Raw genomic sequence first — 14,524 nt, forward strand, 5'->3', positions numbered from 1 at the left:
GTGCTTCTTTAATATTTCATACAGAATGATGAGCTTGCATGCAAACAATGAACACAATATTATCTGTAAATGTACATTCTTAAGCTCTTAAGACATTGCAATAGGAGCAAAGTACTGGCCTAAGCCAAGGTTCATTCTTCATTTTTATCTCTTTTAAAGATGTGTTTACTTATAAAACTATTAATTCACTCATGCATGCACTTTTAAAACAATTTAGTGGGAATTAATAATATAGAATGGATAAAAACTCACCAGCTTTTTTTTTCTTTTTTTCTTTTTAAATTGTGAAACGCTCCACTGTGAAGTTGCACTAATAATTTGGGTACTTAATTTCATTTGGAAAATCACTATTAATGCAGCTGGTCTGTCTTGTTACAATGTGTTTCCAATAATGTTAGATTAAGCTATTTTTTTTTCTCCTTTATTTTTATGATCACACAAACATGTGGTGGCAGATTACTGTGTAACAATGCTCCTGTTTTGTAGTTTATATAGTATTGGAAACGTAACACGCAAAGAAATAAGATTTGCAGCAATCTGACAGATCATTTGCAGAGTGCTGTAACTGTGCTCTACTATCTGTGTTTAGCAGGAAAAAAATGTCATTTACCATGCAGACTCTTAAGTACACTTATAAGTGGGAGGGCTGTGCCTTTCACTAACCTAGCTACAAGGAGTTCATTGCCCTTTAAATCTCTCCTTCTTTTTCATGTCCTTTAAAATTTGTCACTCACCCTTGTACTTACTTCACTATTGTGCTTTCTTCTAGGCAACCTGCCCAGGGATGCAGCACTGCCCCTGAATCTTCACTTGAGCTGAAGCAGATCACTCATTGTCACAGCCATTCAAATCTTACCCAAGTCACTATGGTGCCTTTGGGGCACTTAGCCAAAGGGGCGACTTTGGAAGACCTTCTTGAAACCTGTATTCAGTCTTTTGGTGAGTATTTGGAGGTTTTTTGAATGGTGTGAATGTGTTTCTATACTGGTTGCTTTTAAGCCATTTACCAGTGAATTACATTGATATATTAACGAAGTATAAAAGCTTAACTGAACATTACCTATTCTGTAAGCACTGCCATCATATGGGTTTGTGAATATGTAGGTAATATATGCTAAGAGATTAATGTTGGCATTCACCAAACCAATACTTGAAGGAACAGAGAAAAAAAAAAAAAAAAAAAGTAAAAAAGTAATCTTTATAATCCAATAATATGCAATAAATCTCACATGTTTAATACAAAAATTTTGAAATGAGCAGAGCTGTTTTTATAAGGTAAGTGAAGTAATACTAGATTACCACTTATGTTATCAATATAGATTTAAAGTTGCCTCTCAATAAAGAATCCAAATAAAAGTTGCATCCGTATACTTTTTTGAGCCTGTCAGTTGTTTCTTTTTACCACAAGAATCATAATACATGGACAATGATGATTATTGCCTGAACCCTGTATCCTTAGCCTCCTTTTTATTTTATTTTTTTTAACTATTAAATGGGCTTGGTTTTTATAATATGTGTTTTAGTACTGAAGGCCCTCAGAAGGGTTCTGAATATTTTGCAAATAAGGCATTTGCTTGTAAACCTTCTTTCAGTGTTTAGAAACACTGTCTTTCTGAAAGTCTCACAAGATTTTCTTGCAGAGTAGTCCTTAGGTGCTAAACACACTCAAATGCCTACTCATCTCTAGAATAATTAATCTGAGCAGTTAAACAGTAACAGAGCGCTGATCAAGTGCTGCAACAAGTACTGTATAAACAATGACTAATCTTTTACACCCATTGGAAATGCATTAATGTTAATATACCATAAGGTCTTATATTCAGCGTGTGCAGAGAAATGCGCGTCTAAGAGAAGTTAATAAAACATGCAATTATCATTTCTTTCTGTCTCTTTTTCTCATTCAGTTCATTATTGGGTAAAGAACATTTATAACAATTATAAAAGCCCCAGTTCCTAAAAAAATGTTAACTAATCTGTAAGTTTTGGTTTAGTGGAAGTGAGAAGGCATCTAAAGCATATGTAAGACCATTTTATAGTTATAATATTGTTACGGTATTTATTCAATATTCATGTTTTTAAGGGGGAAAAAAGGGACTATAAATACAACATCTAGTAAAACTATTGTGAATGTTGGCTTCAAATTCTATGGGAGACTGAGTGGGAGACTACTGTTGACTTTTTAGTTTTATTTGAATAATTTTTTAATATTCAGAGTATATATGTCAGCATGTAGTTTTATACTGCTAAGCATCCATGTTCTATGAGGGCTAAGTTGATAGAAAAAGAAACCTGTCCAGTTAAGCTATTTATGGACAGAATTCTATCTAAAAGATTTCATACTTCAATTATCAAGTTTACTGTAAATTCTTGAACTTTGACAAATTGTACATAGCTCTAGCAAAGTGAGTAGCAGTGTGCCTGTGCTCATAATCATAGACTAAGTTAGGACTTCTAGAGTCATGATATGCACTGTTGGCATTTAGACTCTTTTTGGCAATTCATAACAGAAAAAAATAGGTACAAAAAGAATAGTTGCTGATGTAAATTGAATAATTAGGCAGGTTTATTCCCATGCATAGTGTCTAAGAATAGTTTCCACCCTGTATTCTAATAGTTCTATTCAGATTAAAATTGTATCGTCATTTTCAAATACGCTGATTTATATTATTACAGAAATTGTTATTGTGTTCTGAGCAAGATTTACTTCAGTATTAAAAGCACAGAATCTCCCAAGACTTGAGCACAGATTTTCTTACTGTACTTTAAGTTTGCTTTCTGGAAAAAGCCCTTGATTTATTTACTGTCAAGGGTTAAATAAAACAGTATGTAGTAAAGACGGTGTGTCAGGCTTGTGAACACATACTGTTTTATGCTAATGCTATACTGCACTTGCTAATGTTATGTGTACAGTTACAAATACAATTCTTATATAAAGTACACAGCCAAATTTATTTTCCTGAACACAATTAGAAATGCTTGAAAAAGCAAATACTGTGTAAGAGAGACTGCTATCAACAATGGCATATAAGGGGAGATTGGCAGCCTTCTGCTATTTGCATGGGGAATATCATAAGATGGCCTAGCTAAGATGGTATTAAGGATTAACCCACAAACGTACAGTATTGGTAAGTAGAAAGTGTGAATCTCAGCTAATGAGTGAAAGACTTCGCCAAAGTGTTGTAAGTGATTCTAGGATAGTCTGTAGAAAGACAGTGTTTGTCAAGAGAACTGAGGTAATCCAAAACCTGTACTAAAGAGATGTCACAATTTGACAGTTGAAGTGAGGAGCAAAGATTGCATCTTGGAATTTGTGATATTCTTTGTGGATCTATGAAAGTGCTGAATAGAAGATGGTACTAAAACATGTTTTCTTACATTGGCTTATGATGTCAGACTTGGATATTGGTGGTATGACAATAGAGGTTAAACCTTCTCACCAATATTCCATGACACGTTGTTGCTGTGTGGCAGATGGCAGCAGAGAAGGCAGTCTGACACAATGGTGGCTGTCATGGAAGCACGTATGAAGCAGAGATGTGGCACTGAATTCCTTGATGCAGAAAAAGATTCCACCCATTGACTTTCATTGACACTTGCTGAACATTTATGCAGACCAAACAGTAGATGAGAGCACAGTGAAGTGGTGGGTGGTGTGTTTCAGCAGTGGAGGCAGCAACGTGAAAGGCAAGCCATGTCCTGGATGATCATACAGATTATTATGAGTGAAGCATGTAGGTTCTTGTTAATGGCTGGTGAGTGTGAATAGTCAGTGGTGGTGGCTATGTTGAAAACTACTGTTTTGGGTGTGAGAACTTGCTCTATCGAATATTGTTATTGTGCTTTTTGTACCTGTTGTAGTTTCCATTTCCCTATTTAAAAGGCATTGCTTTTGGAGTGACCTATGCATATCTGAGTGGAAAGTGTTACATCAGTGCTTATTCAATAACACAATTTTTTAAAACAAAAATAGGAGATACTAAAAGTATAAGTTCAAGTGTCATGAAATATTGCATGAGGATGAGTAGGCTGAACCCAAAAGTTATTTCCCACAAATTAAAGCAATAGAAAAGCCAGGACATGAGTTGGAGCAAGAGTTCATTAAAAACAGTGTGATGAGCTATTGAAGGCAGAAAACTTAGAAAGGAGCATAAGTTCTGAGATAAATCTAGAAGAATTGTAGAGACTTGAAACAACTCTCAACAGTATGAAGAGGAAGAATGCGATTATATAGGGCAATTATTCCAAGTATTTTATGCATCTTGAAAGACCTTTTCAACATGACAAGTAGCTAAAGGATACTGTTGCAGCTATGATCTAGATTGACAAGAAGAGCTGCAGAGTGCAAATGAATGAATCACATTAGATTGCCATAGAAAAGAAAGAGAAGTATTGCATGTAAGTGGAGCCAACAGTAAAATCTAAAGATGAAAAAATGGTTACGTGGAAAGAAAGAGAAGTAGTAATAGGGAAGTGGAGTAAAAAAAGAAATCAATGTGAGGGGAATGCATAGAGAGGAAGAGCAGTGGGTAGTGTAAGGTGATTGAAAAGACTTGAAAATGTATTGTGCAGAAGGGCTGGATTCACTGGAATCTCTCCACCAGAGATGGTTCTTCATACTTTTTACCATTGGCTATTCCCAGGCTACTGTGAGACTGATAGTTACTTCTGTTTGTTAGTAAGTAAATTTCTGTTCTAGCAAAGGTGTATGTAAGATACCTTTGTTTTCCTTGTCTGTAAGCTTCTGTCTTACCACATAAATGGAAGACAAGGGAAGAACAACTGATACAATCTACCTGGACTTCTACACCTTTAATGCAGTCTGACATCACATGCTCATCTCTAGTTGGAGAGAAAGAGATTTGAAGGATAGACTGTTAAACAGATAAGGAATTGCCTGGATGGCTGTGGCCAGAGAGCTGTGGTCAGTGGTTCTATATTCAGGTGAAGGCTAGAGACTGGTGACAAGCCTGCCACAAGCCAGTCTATGATTCTATGTTACATATATTTTCATGCTTATATTGGATGACATTGACATATACTTATTTTTTTAAAATATGCTTTTCAAAGATTCAGTGAACTGTTTTAACATGCAATAAGGCTTATAGACCATATAGGGTTAAAGGGTCTTTCCCTTGCACACAAAACATTTGCTTAAATAAATTTTTTTACAAATGTTTAAATTTTTTTTTGCAACTGGGACAAAATATATTTTCAGCATAGTGTCATTTTTCTATTTCCTTGTTTTATCAGTGAAGCACTGAAAATTTAATCAAAACTACCTAACAAACAATCCTAAGAGCACACTTGACAGTACTAATTTATACAAACACTTGTGTCTTACTAAAAAAACTGAGGATCATGAACGAACTAAGAAATCACTAAAATAACACAGTTTTAATATTATGGAGGTATTTATGTCTTTAGCCTTCAAGTGGAGGATGCTATGTAATTATCTCTTAGATTTAAGTGTTGCAAGCACGCATGCTGTAGCACATGGAAGAGCTGTGCTATCATACAATTCAGGCACTTCAGTTACTGCTAGGCAAGATGAGCATGCACAGTGAAAAAAAGAAATCATGAAACATCTTTTTAACTGTCTGTTGCCATGCAGAGTCTCTGATTTCTTGATAGAAGTAGGTACAGAGTTTTAGGAAAGTAATAGATTTTTTTTTCCCCTGGAGTGCATGTATATTAATACACTTTATGTAATGTAATTTTAGGTGGAAGCTCAGATATGAAAAACTGCAGTGGAGTTATTTATACTGGATCTTCAATAGGAAGGAAAGTATATTTAAAAAAAAGTTTTAAAACCATGGCTACTATTTTTGAAATACATTAAAATACTACCTTTATAGTTTATCAACATTCCTAATAGAATTTATGTGAGCTTAATACAATTTGCAGCCTCTAATGGTCATAATAATCGTAAGACTATGATGTAAATTTTTCTGTAATGTCTAATCAGTGCTAAATCAGCTTGTTTCCTCACTGTGGGATAAAGGGACTGTTTGTAAACAAACCTTAGAAATTCAGTAAACCATTTCAGGACTGATCTGTATGAAAGATGTCACATAATTACTATGATAGAACTGAGAAATCTGGCAAAGGATCTGGTTGTACAAGTACTAGTTGATTATAGTTAATATTTTCCAGAATATAAAAGTAACTGCATTAGTGAAGACTTATAGTTCTGTGATATCCTAGTATTTCCACTACTCATTTTTGCATCAGTATCGTGCAAAAAAAATTGTCGTCTTAGATTGCCTTCTAAGAAAAACTTACTTTGCTCCCAACATAAGTACGTTCTTCCAGTCTAGATGCAACATTGAGTAACTAATAATACAATCAGAGCTCAAATACCAAATTTGTCATTATCTTTGTTCAAAATTTACCAAATACCAAGCTACAACAAAGAATTCTAATTAGAATACAGTTGTATCTTTTAAGGCATGTGTCTTTTAAGACATACACATACCCACAGAAGAGAACTTCTGTCATTTATATTTCTTCTGCAACTTTTTCCTGGTCACTCATTTCTTTTTGTCTCATGCTCCACAAAATTGCAGGGGACACAAATGTGCCCCCAAAGTCTAGATTGAATTGAAGTTGAAGTTTCCAGTTCCCCAAAGAGTCGTTAAAATGTGTACAGTTTATTATTCTGTACTAAAATGCTGTTGATCATTGTGTGTGATTTGGTAAAATGCAGTTAGGAAAAATCTAGTGTTGCTTGGCAATGGAAACTATGTTAATGAACAATTAATGACATGGTGGGAGCAGAAGAGTAGCTGCTGTTCTGTAGAATGCTAAGTGCTATTTAGCTAGCTGTTAAAGTTAATTGTGATTGCTCTAAAGTGAAAATGGGTTCTTTTTTTAACCTGATGACTGTAGAATTTTTTCCCAAAGAAATGAAACTTTTTAGAACCTTTAAGGTTCTAATTAACTAGTTTGATTTCAGTCTTTACAACATAGTTGTCCAAACTCATGAAATAACAAAAGAAAATGCATAGAACTCGGACTACTTGCTTTATAAAGTCTCCCACTTACTAATGCTTACCACAGGAGTATGACAGAAAATTATATCTTCAAACCTCTAATTGTAACCTCAGAAAAGCAATATAAGTTCTATTTATCAGTGCACAAAACTTAGATACAATAAGAAAAGAGTTCATTCTACTGAGAATATTTATGAGTTTGTTTTCTTCTCCTCAGTGTATGTATGAAATAGAAGCAAGCAATAATTTCTTGTTCTTTAGGCTTCCCCGCGCATTTTGCTTTCTGTTACTTAGTTTGGTTTGTATATGCTTTAGTGTGAAATCTGTCAGTATTTTGCTGCATTTTTTTAGATACTTTTTTGCATTGCATTTTTATAAGTCTGAGAAAGAAGGGACTCCACTTGAAATATTACACAGTACAATAGATCTATTACATAATATATGCTTAAGAAGAAAAGCCAAGATAGTTTTCTAAACGTTATTTCTTTTTTTTTTTTTTTTCCACTCCCATTGCTGAGGTCAGAACATGGAAGTGCGAGAGCTGGGAGAAAGCAAAGATGGGAGAGCACCCATTACAGCTGCTCAGATTATTCTTGCATTGGGGCTGACTTTCATGAATCCCCAAACGCTGAAGCTGTCATGCTTGAATAGATATAGAGATCATATTAAGAATCCAGTGCCTAGTGCGAGCCCTATTGTGATCATTTAGTGGCATGCCATGTTAACCTTTAAAATATGGAACTCCTCTGGCAGAGACCATAACGTGAGATGTCAAGAGCTTCTCTTCTGTGTTAAGTTTCAGTATGTAGATTCTGATAATGATGAATGGTGTTTAGGTACATTTAAGTTTGTGAATTTAAGTAAGCGAAGCTGCACTATTGTCTTTTTTCTTTGTTTGTTCTGTGGGTTTTTTTTTTTTTTTTTTTTTTTTGTAAACCTTGTGTTCTTGGTCTATGGTTGATAAGGGCTGTTCCTGTCTCAGGATGTAACAAAGACATGTCACCATCTAATGAGTTAGAAGATAGCTTGTCACCATAGTCTATAAACATTAATTCCAGAAATATATCTAGAAGTTAGACCAGAGACTGGGAAGCTGACATATGTAAGGAAGAGAAATGTGAAAAAACAAGTCAGGAATTTCATAACAGGATTTAGGGTAGGAGTATGAGTCAGCAATGAAAATTAAGGCCAGAAACTGGGGCCTAATCTATCTGTAACATCTTGAGGTCTCTGAGAGGAAAGACACTTGGTGTCTGCTGGTTTGTTGTAGTTTGAACCTTTGGATGTGGCTGACTTCGTGCTTCCTCAGATCTGATGATTGGCTGCCCCAGGATCAATCATGTAGTTAGAATATCACTGTAAAAACAATGCAGTTGTAGGATGAGTAAGTGCTGAGCGTGCAGTTGAGTTTAGTGGTTATCTAGCAATACTGGGCTCAATTTTCTGATTCCAGAAGTCTTATTTGTTTATCCACGAGCACTTAGACTGGCACAGTTGTGTTGCCAGGCACTACACCTGAATTATTCAAGAGTTGCCTGTAGCTCAAAACCTACACGTGGCTCCCTCAGTAACATGATTCATAGCTTTGAAAAAAGAAAAAAAACACTTAAATTACAATTGGGAGGCTCTATAGAAAAAGACCAATTAAAAAGTTCTCATTTGCCAAAATCAATACTTCAGCTATACTATAGAACAATGAAAATTAGTGCATGGAGGGGGTGTTAACATTTTACTTTTTGTACTTGATTTGAATTTCCAAGGCTAATGGAACACTTTCCACCCACATTTCATTTGGTTTCTCTTGAAGAACATTTTAATTTCTCAAAATCATCCCATTTCCCTTTGACGAGAACGTTTATCCTCTCGTTTTCGTTTCAAAGAACTACCCACCCAGAGCTTTCTGCAACAGGTAGTTCTCCAAAAGATGTTTCTGAGAGGCTAATGTCTTTCCCTTGAGGCTTTTACTCCCTGATGTTCTCTACTCTCACATGGTAGAGAGTAGCCCTGGATGCATATTAGATTTGCTTGTGCCTTGGTCAAATCTGCCTTGTTAATGAGTATGTGGAAGAACTTTTTTTTCCTTCCCATTCTCTAGGTATCTTGAAGTGTGATGTAGACTTAGAGAAGCATCAAGTTTACACTGTTTCTTCCAAAATCTGTTTGACTTGTTTAGGGCTCTGTTACTGGTACAGAAATTATATTTTAAAAAAAAAAAAAAAAGCAGAGTTCTCATTTTAATTTTGGAGTTTCCTCTTGTACTATCTTTTTTTTTTTTTTTTTTTTTTTTTAATATGAGTGACTTAGTGGTTACAAGTACATTGCTGCATGTTGGGGACAGCCATTATTTGTATAATTAATTTTAAATAGGAGAGCTTGAAGATTCCAGGTGCTTTCTGCTGCATCTAGAAATAATTCTTTTGCCTATCTTCATAAGATCATTGTAATTAACTTATACTATTTCTGAAAGACATTATGTAGAAAAAAATCCCAACAAATAAACAAAACAACAGGAGAAAAAGAACAAACACCACCACTCTGCAGAATACTATACTACATGGAATACTATATAGCAACCAGTGACTTTCAGCTTTGCACTTAAATAAGACTGCTTGGCAATTGCCTGATGATTTGTTGTTGCATTGCTCTTGGTGTTAGGTTTGATAGTGACTGGAAGACTTCAGGTAGCTTACAAGAAATTATTCATATTCTTAGTAGTTTAGTCACTGATCATGTGATATCAGTGTTCTGTGATTCACTTCTTATGCTTTTTAAATGGTACACCAGATGACAGAGTTGGAACCTGATGATAAAGAAATGCTTATAAGATAAATGCTTTTTAGACCTAGGAAAAACAAATTTCTTTCTTGCAAAATTCAGCTCAAGATCTTCCTGGCGTTCTTCCTGTTGCTTTATAATTGCATTCATATGTAGGAAGGTCTCAGGACCATGGTACTGCCTATAGAACGTTTCCTAGTGAGTACATTTACCATAAGCTTGGGGTTGTAGTGAAAAATAGGTAGTTTGCTCTTAATGCCTTATTAGCTTTTGGATACTTATATTCTCCTAATTATTCCAGAAACAAGTGATAGTTCAGTTATATCTAAATCACAGATTGGAGGAAGCAACCAGTTGGATCATGCATAAGAATGGCTGATAGACCTAGGTCAGGATGTTCTTACTTTTGTGTTTTCTGATTCTCACCTATGAAATGGAACTCTGGTAACGGTAAATTCAGGTGACCTTGTGTTGCTGTTTAAATAAAGTATTCAGTTCTGTATTTCTTTGTATTCTCATGCATGTAGTTAAAGACTGGAAAAGTATATTCAGTTCCTACTACCTTGTTTGCTTCAGAGAACTTTTATTAAAACACCTTAAGGGCATTTACAGGAGAAAGAAAATTGTACCTTGCAGACTATTTATATTTTTCTGCAGCGAAACAAATCTAAGGCTTATGAAGTATTTTGCAGCACGCTATTAAGGTAAATCAACTAACTGAAACACACCCATGCTACTTTGTTTAGTAGTCGCTCCGGTTTTTGCTCAGCAGAGTATGTGGTTAGAAACACGTATACAAACGGAAATCAAAATGAGTCTCAGACTTAAACAAAAAAAAAACAAAAAAAACAAACCTTGTGGAGGTTCAAGAGAATGCTGTAGAGGCATTCAGAGAGACTCTCCCAAGTGAGTCAGGAAAACCCCATAATCACCTTCCCTATTTGCACAAAGATAGTTTACCGTAGCTTTTGTAACTTCCTTACACACAGTTATGTTTGGCAGGTCAGCTCTCTGAAAAGAAACTGCCTGCTGGTCAGTGGCAGTTCTGAAACTGAGCTGGAATCTCTTCACACTGAAGGTCAATTTTTAGCTTTTATTGAATTAGGAATTTATGCAATACAAATACAAGAATCAGACCTGATGTTTTTCTCTTTACTAACATTATTCATTAATAGTGTACTCACGTAAAAAGCATTTCTTTTATAGATTTGGCAGGAAGGTTACATTAAATATTTGATAATGGTTATTTGTAAAATTATCTGCTGCTACAATCCCATACAGGTCTGCTACTTTGTGCTGAGCTGTACTGGGAACTGATAAGACTTTCGTCTGCAGTGCATGTTTTGTACTTGTGATGTACTAAAAAACAAAGCTTTTCATAGTTCAGATTAAGCCTTTTAGTCATGGGCGCATGGTAGGAATGGATAGCTTGAAGTTTAGTACTGTTTCATTGTGTGCAAAATAATTACTCTTTAACTACATCCACCTCCGATGTGAGGTAGCTGGATCTGGATGTTTTAAAGCATAAGTTCACTTCTGTTGGGTGAGAAAATAAGCGTGTTGACCTAACCACTAATATTAGGTAGCATGTGCTGTTTTTTCCCCACACCTTTACAGTGCAGAAAAAAAGTATTTAAAACATCATTAAAAAAGATCCAAGTTCAATTGGAAGCATGATGCCATGTAATACTTATGGTAGAAGCCTGGAATATGCACAGATAGAAACTGTTGAGATAGACAGACTGTCTTTGTCAGCTGAAGGTGATCCATATTAAACACTTCTGAAAAGCAGATGATTTAACAATAGCTATACACAATTATATACATGCAGATAACTATTTTGGCTTTCAAGTTAAGTATATACAGAACTGCTTTTCTGGTTAAAAAAATCTGTTGGATGAAGGGCCCCATCAGAAGAGGGATGGCCAGTAGGGGCAGGGAGGTGACTGTTCCTCTCTACTCTGCCCTCATGAGGCCCTAACTGAACCATTGCATCCTGGTGTGAGGCCACCAATACAGGGAGGACATGAATCTGTTGGGGAGGGTCCAGAGGGCCACAAAGATGACTAGAGAGCTGGAGCACCTCCTCTATGAAGGCAGGCTGAGGGAACTGAGCTTGTTCAGCCTGGAGAAGAGAAAGCTGCTAGAAGACCTTTTTGCAGCCTTCCAGTACTTAAAATGGGTTTATAAACAGGAGGGGAATAAGCTTTTTGCTTGGGTAGCAAGTATTGTAGTAGCAATAGAACAAGGGGGAATAGTTTTAAGCTCAAGAAGGGAAGGTTTAGATTAGATGTCAGGGTGAACTTCTTCATAGAAAGACTGGTGAGGTATGGGAACAAGCTGCCCAGAGAAGCTGTGGATGCTCCATCCCTAGAGGTGTTCAAGACCAGGTTGGACGGAGCCCTGTATAGCCTTGGCTAGTACCAAATCTGGAAGTCAGAGTTGGTGGATCTGCCTGTAGCAGGGGGGTTGGACCTCAGAGTTCCTTCCAACCTGAGCCATTCTATTTTGTAAAATTTGGTATGGACCTCTGTGTGCTATATTTAAAAGCATTTTAGTCTTCTTAAAAACACTTGGAATAATAAGACAAATTCTAGAGAATTTAATAAACATTATGATTCCTGATGTCCCAGGCTTTATTTGCAAATTCCATATTTCTCCAGCAAAACTTACGCAGCAGCTGTTTTAACGCCTAAGCTATTTACATTCCATTAAGAACAGAAATATTCTGTAAGTAATAAATTAAATTATGCGAGAACATGAGTATAAACTTTGGTTTCTGCTTTAAAACTAGGAACTTACAATAAAAATCAAAAGACAGATGAAGAAATTTTTTTGAAGCATGACCTGGATTTTTATTTCATATTGATCTATTACTTGAACTTCTGTATTACCAATGCCTTTTTTTTTTTTTTTTTTTTTTTTGCTGGTCAGTAGTCTTTCCCAATCTGTCTTCATCCGACTGCATTTTCTTATGTCATTGCTCAAGAGCCCTGACCCAACTGTTTTCCAGTATAAGCAGCAGCCTGCTTCTCTCATCTCTACAAAGAACTGTGGATAGTTAATAGGGAATATATTAATTGTATTTAAAGCAAAGGACTAGTTCCCCATCTGTGACTTTGTGGGAAACTAGATTTATACTTAAAAATAATGATTGATACCAACTATTTACCTATTCCTTGAAAGGAAAATAGTCTATAGTGTAGCTCTTCCATGTTACCACCAAAAGGCCCTAGACTTTTAAGGACGTGCCTGTAGTTGGTAACAGAGAATTTGTATGCTTTCATATCAGCTTAGTTGAACCATGTGCTAAGCTAAGCGCTCTGTATTTCTCGAGTAGTGAATGCATTATCATGACTTTGAAACTCAGTTAAGATCTGAAAACAAATCTGGAAGGATTGGTAAAGAGCACACATCTCTAAAAGTATCTGCAGCTGCTCCAGTTAGAGTAAACCTGTCACTCTACTGAAAGTATAGAATAACACTACAGAGATTGGTCTCCTGGAATTTTATGATCTTTCTTTCTGTAGGTACAGGATGGTTTGGATGTTATGTTTTGAATGCTCTGCTTTAAATTCTACATTGACTGTGACTGTTCACAGGAGGTTTTTTGCTAGCTCCAAATGGGAGTCAAGTAGTGCAACTTATTCTCCTAACTCTTCATTGCTGCCTCTGTCAGTATATTAGACTGAGGCTATAAGCAGAATTGCCTCTTATGATGTAGCTGTAATTACAGAAAGTGGTCTCTCACATTCATTGTCAAAGATGACTTGATATATAAAGTTTCTGTTCTGGTATAATAACACTGAATGGGTTGATGCCAGAATCTACTGATCAGGAATTTTCTACTTGCCTTTCCTGAGGGTCTGTCTGTCCATCATATTGATTTTCCTGCAAACTATACATACCATTTCCAGAATATCTACATCAGTGCATGATAGATATCCAGCACATCCTCTGCTGCTAAGGGCTCAAAATGAGAGCTTAAACAGTAACTTCCTTGTAAACTACAGGCTTAGGTCATTCTGAATCACCTTCCTACCGAATTACATATACTCTGCATGAAATAATTAAATTAGTCTGTTTGATGATGGAAAGATCAGGATCTCTAGAGGATTAAATATGTAGAAGGGAGACATCCAGATTGGTGCAGGTGTAGGTAGCAGTGTAAACCTAGCATTTAGTTGATGGCTTTCACTTTCTGGCCAATCAGCCTGGACTCAGGAACAGTATATTTTGTGTTACCTGCTATAAGCATGAGTGAGAGGTTATTGCACTGATAAAGGGAAGAGAAAGCTTTCAGGGGTGTATAGAATTCATGCATAGAACCATGACAAGGGGAGAGTAAGAACTATTGTTGAGTGAGTAGTAGGAAATAAACCAGGAGGAAGCTGGGCTTTATTAGTTCTATTACAGATCTAATGTATTGTTTGGCAGGAAAGGCCTTGGCTTTGAGGTCCTCTTCATGTGTGTTACCCACCTGTATAAGGACATGGAAATTGTTTCTCAGTGGCTAACATGAATTATATTGTTTTATGAATGGGATGAGTTTAATATTCCTTTTTACTACATTGTGTAGTCTAAAAAATGGCTTTTTCCCCCTCTTGTAGTAGATACCACTTCATATGCTGCAGATCTGTTGTTTTCACCTACCTCTTCCTTTTTGTGTTATCATGCATTGCTTCTGCATGCTGTTCTTGTTTCAGGTGGTAACTACATTTGTCTTAGTAGAGGAAATGATGCAAAAAGGTAAGTTT

At 35.9% G+C, this 14,524-nt stretch overlaps 1 protein-coding gene across 7 annotated transcripts in view; it reads left to right on the top strand.

The window, feature by feature from the left end:
- The window catches only part of RASGRP1 (RAS guanyl releasing protein 1), a 38,779-nt gene that overhangs the window by 1,376 nt on the left and 22,879 nt on the right, over positions 1 to 14,524 (top strand). For 3 of the 7 annotated variants that reach the window (XR_008209455.1, XM_052695476.1, XM_052695479.1), the window contains exon 2: positions 770 to 939. Coding sequence is in view for 6 of the 7 variants with exons in the window: in XM_052695476.1 (XP_052551436.1) it covers positions 770 to 939 (170 nt within the window). In the remaining variant the exon portion in view is untranslated. The other 4 variants (XM_052695481.1, XM_052695480.1, XM_052695477.1 and 1 more) reach the window with 4 other exon arrangements.

Source organism: Tympanuchus pallidicinctus, unplaced genomic scaffold, assembly GCF_026119805.1.
Source record: "Tympanuchus pallidicinctus isolate F22 unplaced genomic scaffold, pur_lepc_1.0 scaffold3, whole genome shotgun sequence".
NCBI lineage: Eukaryota > Metazoa > Chordata > Aves > Galliformes > Phasianidae > Tympanuchus > Tympanuchus pallidicinctus.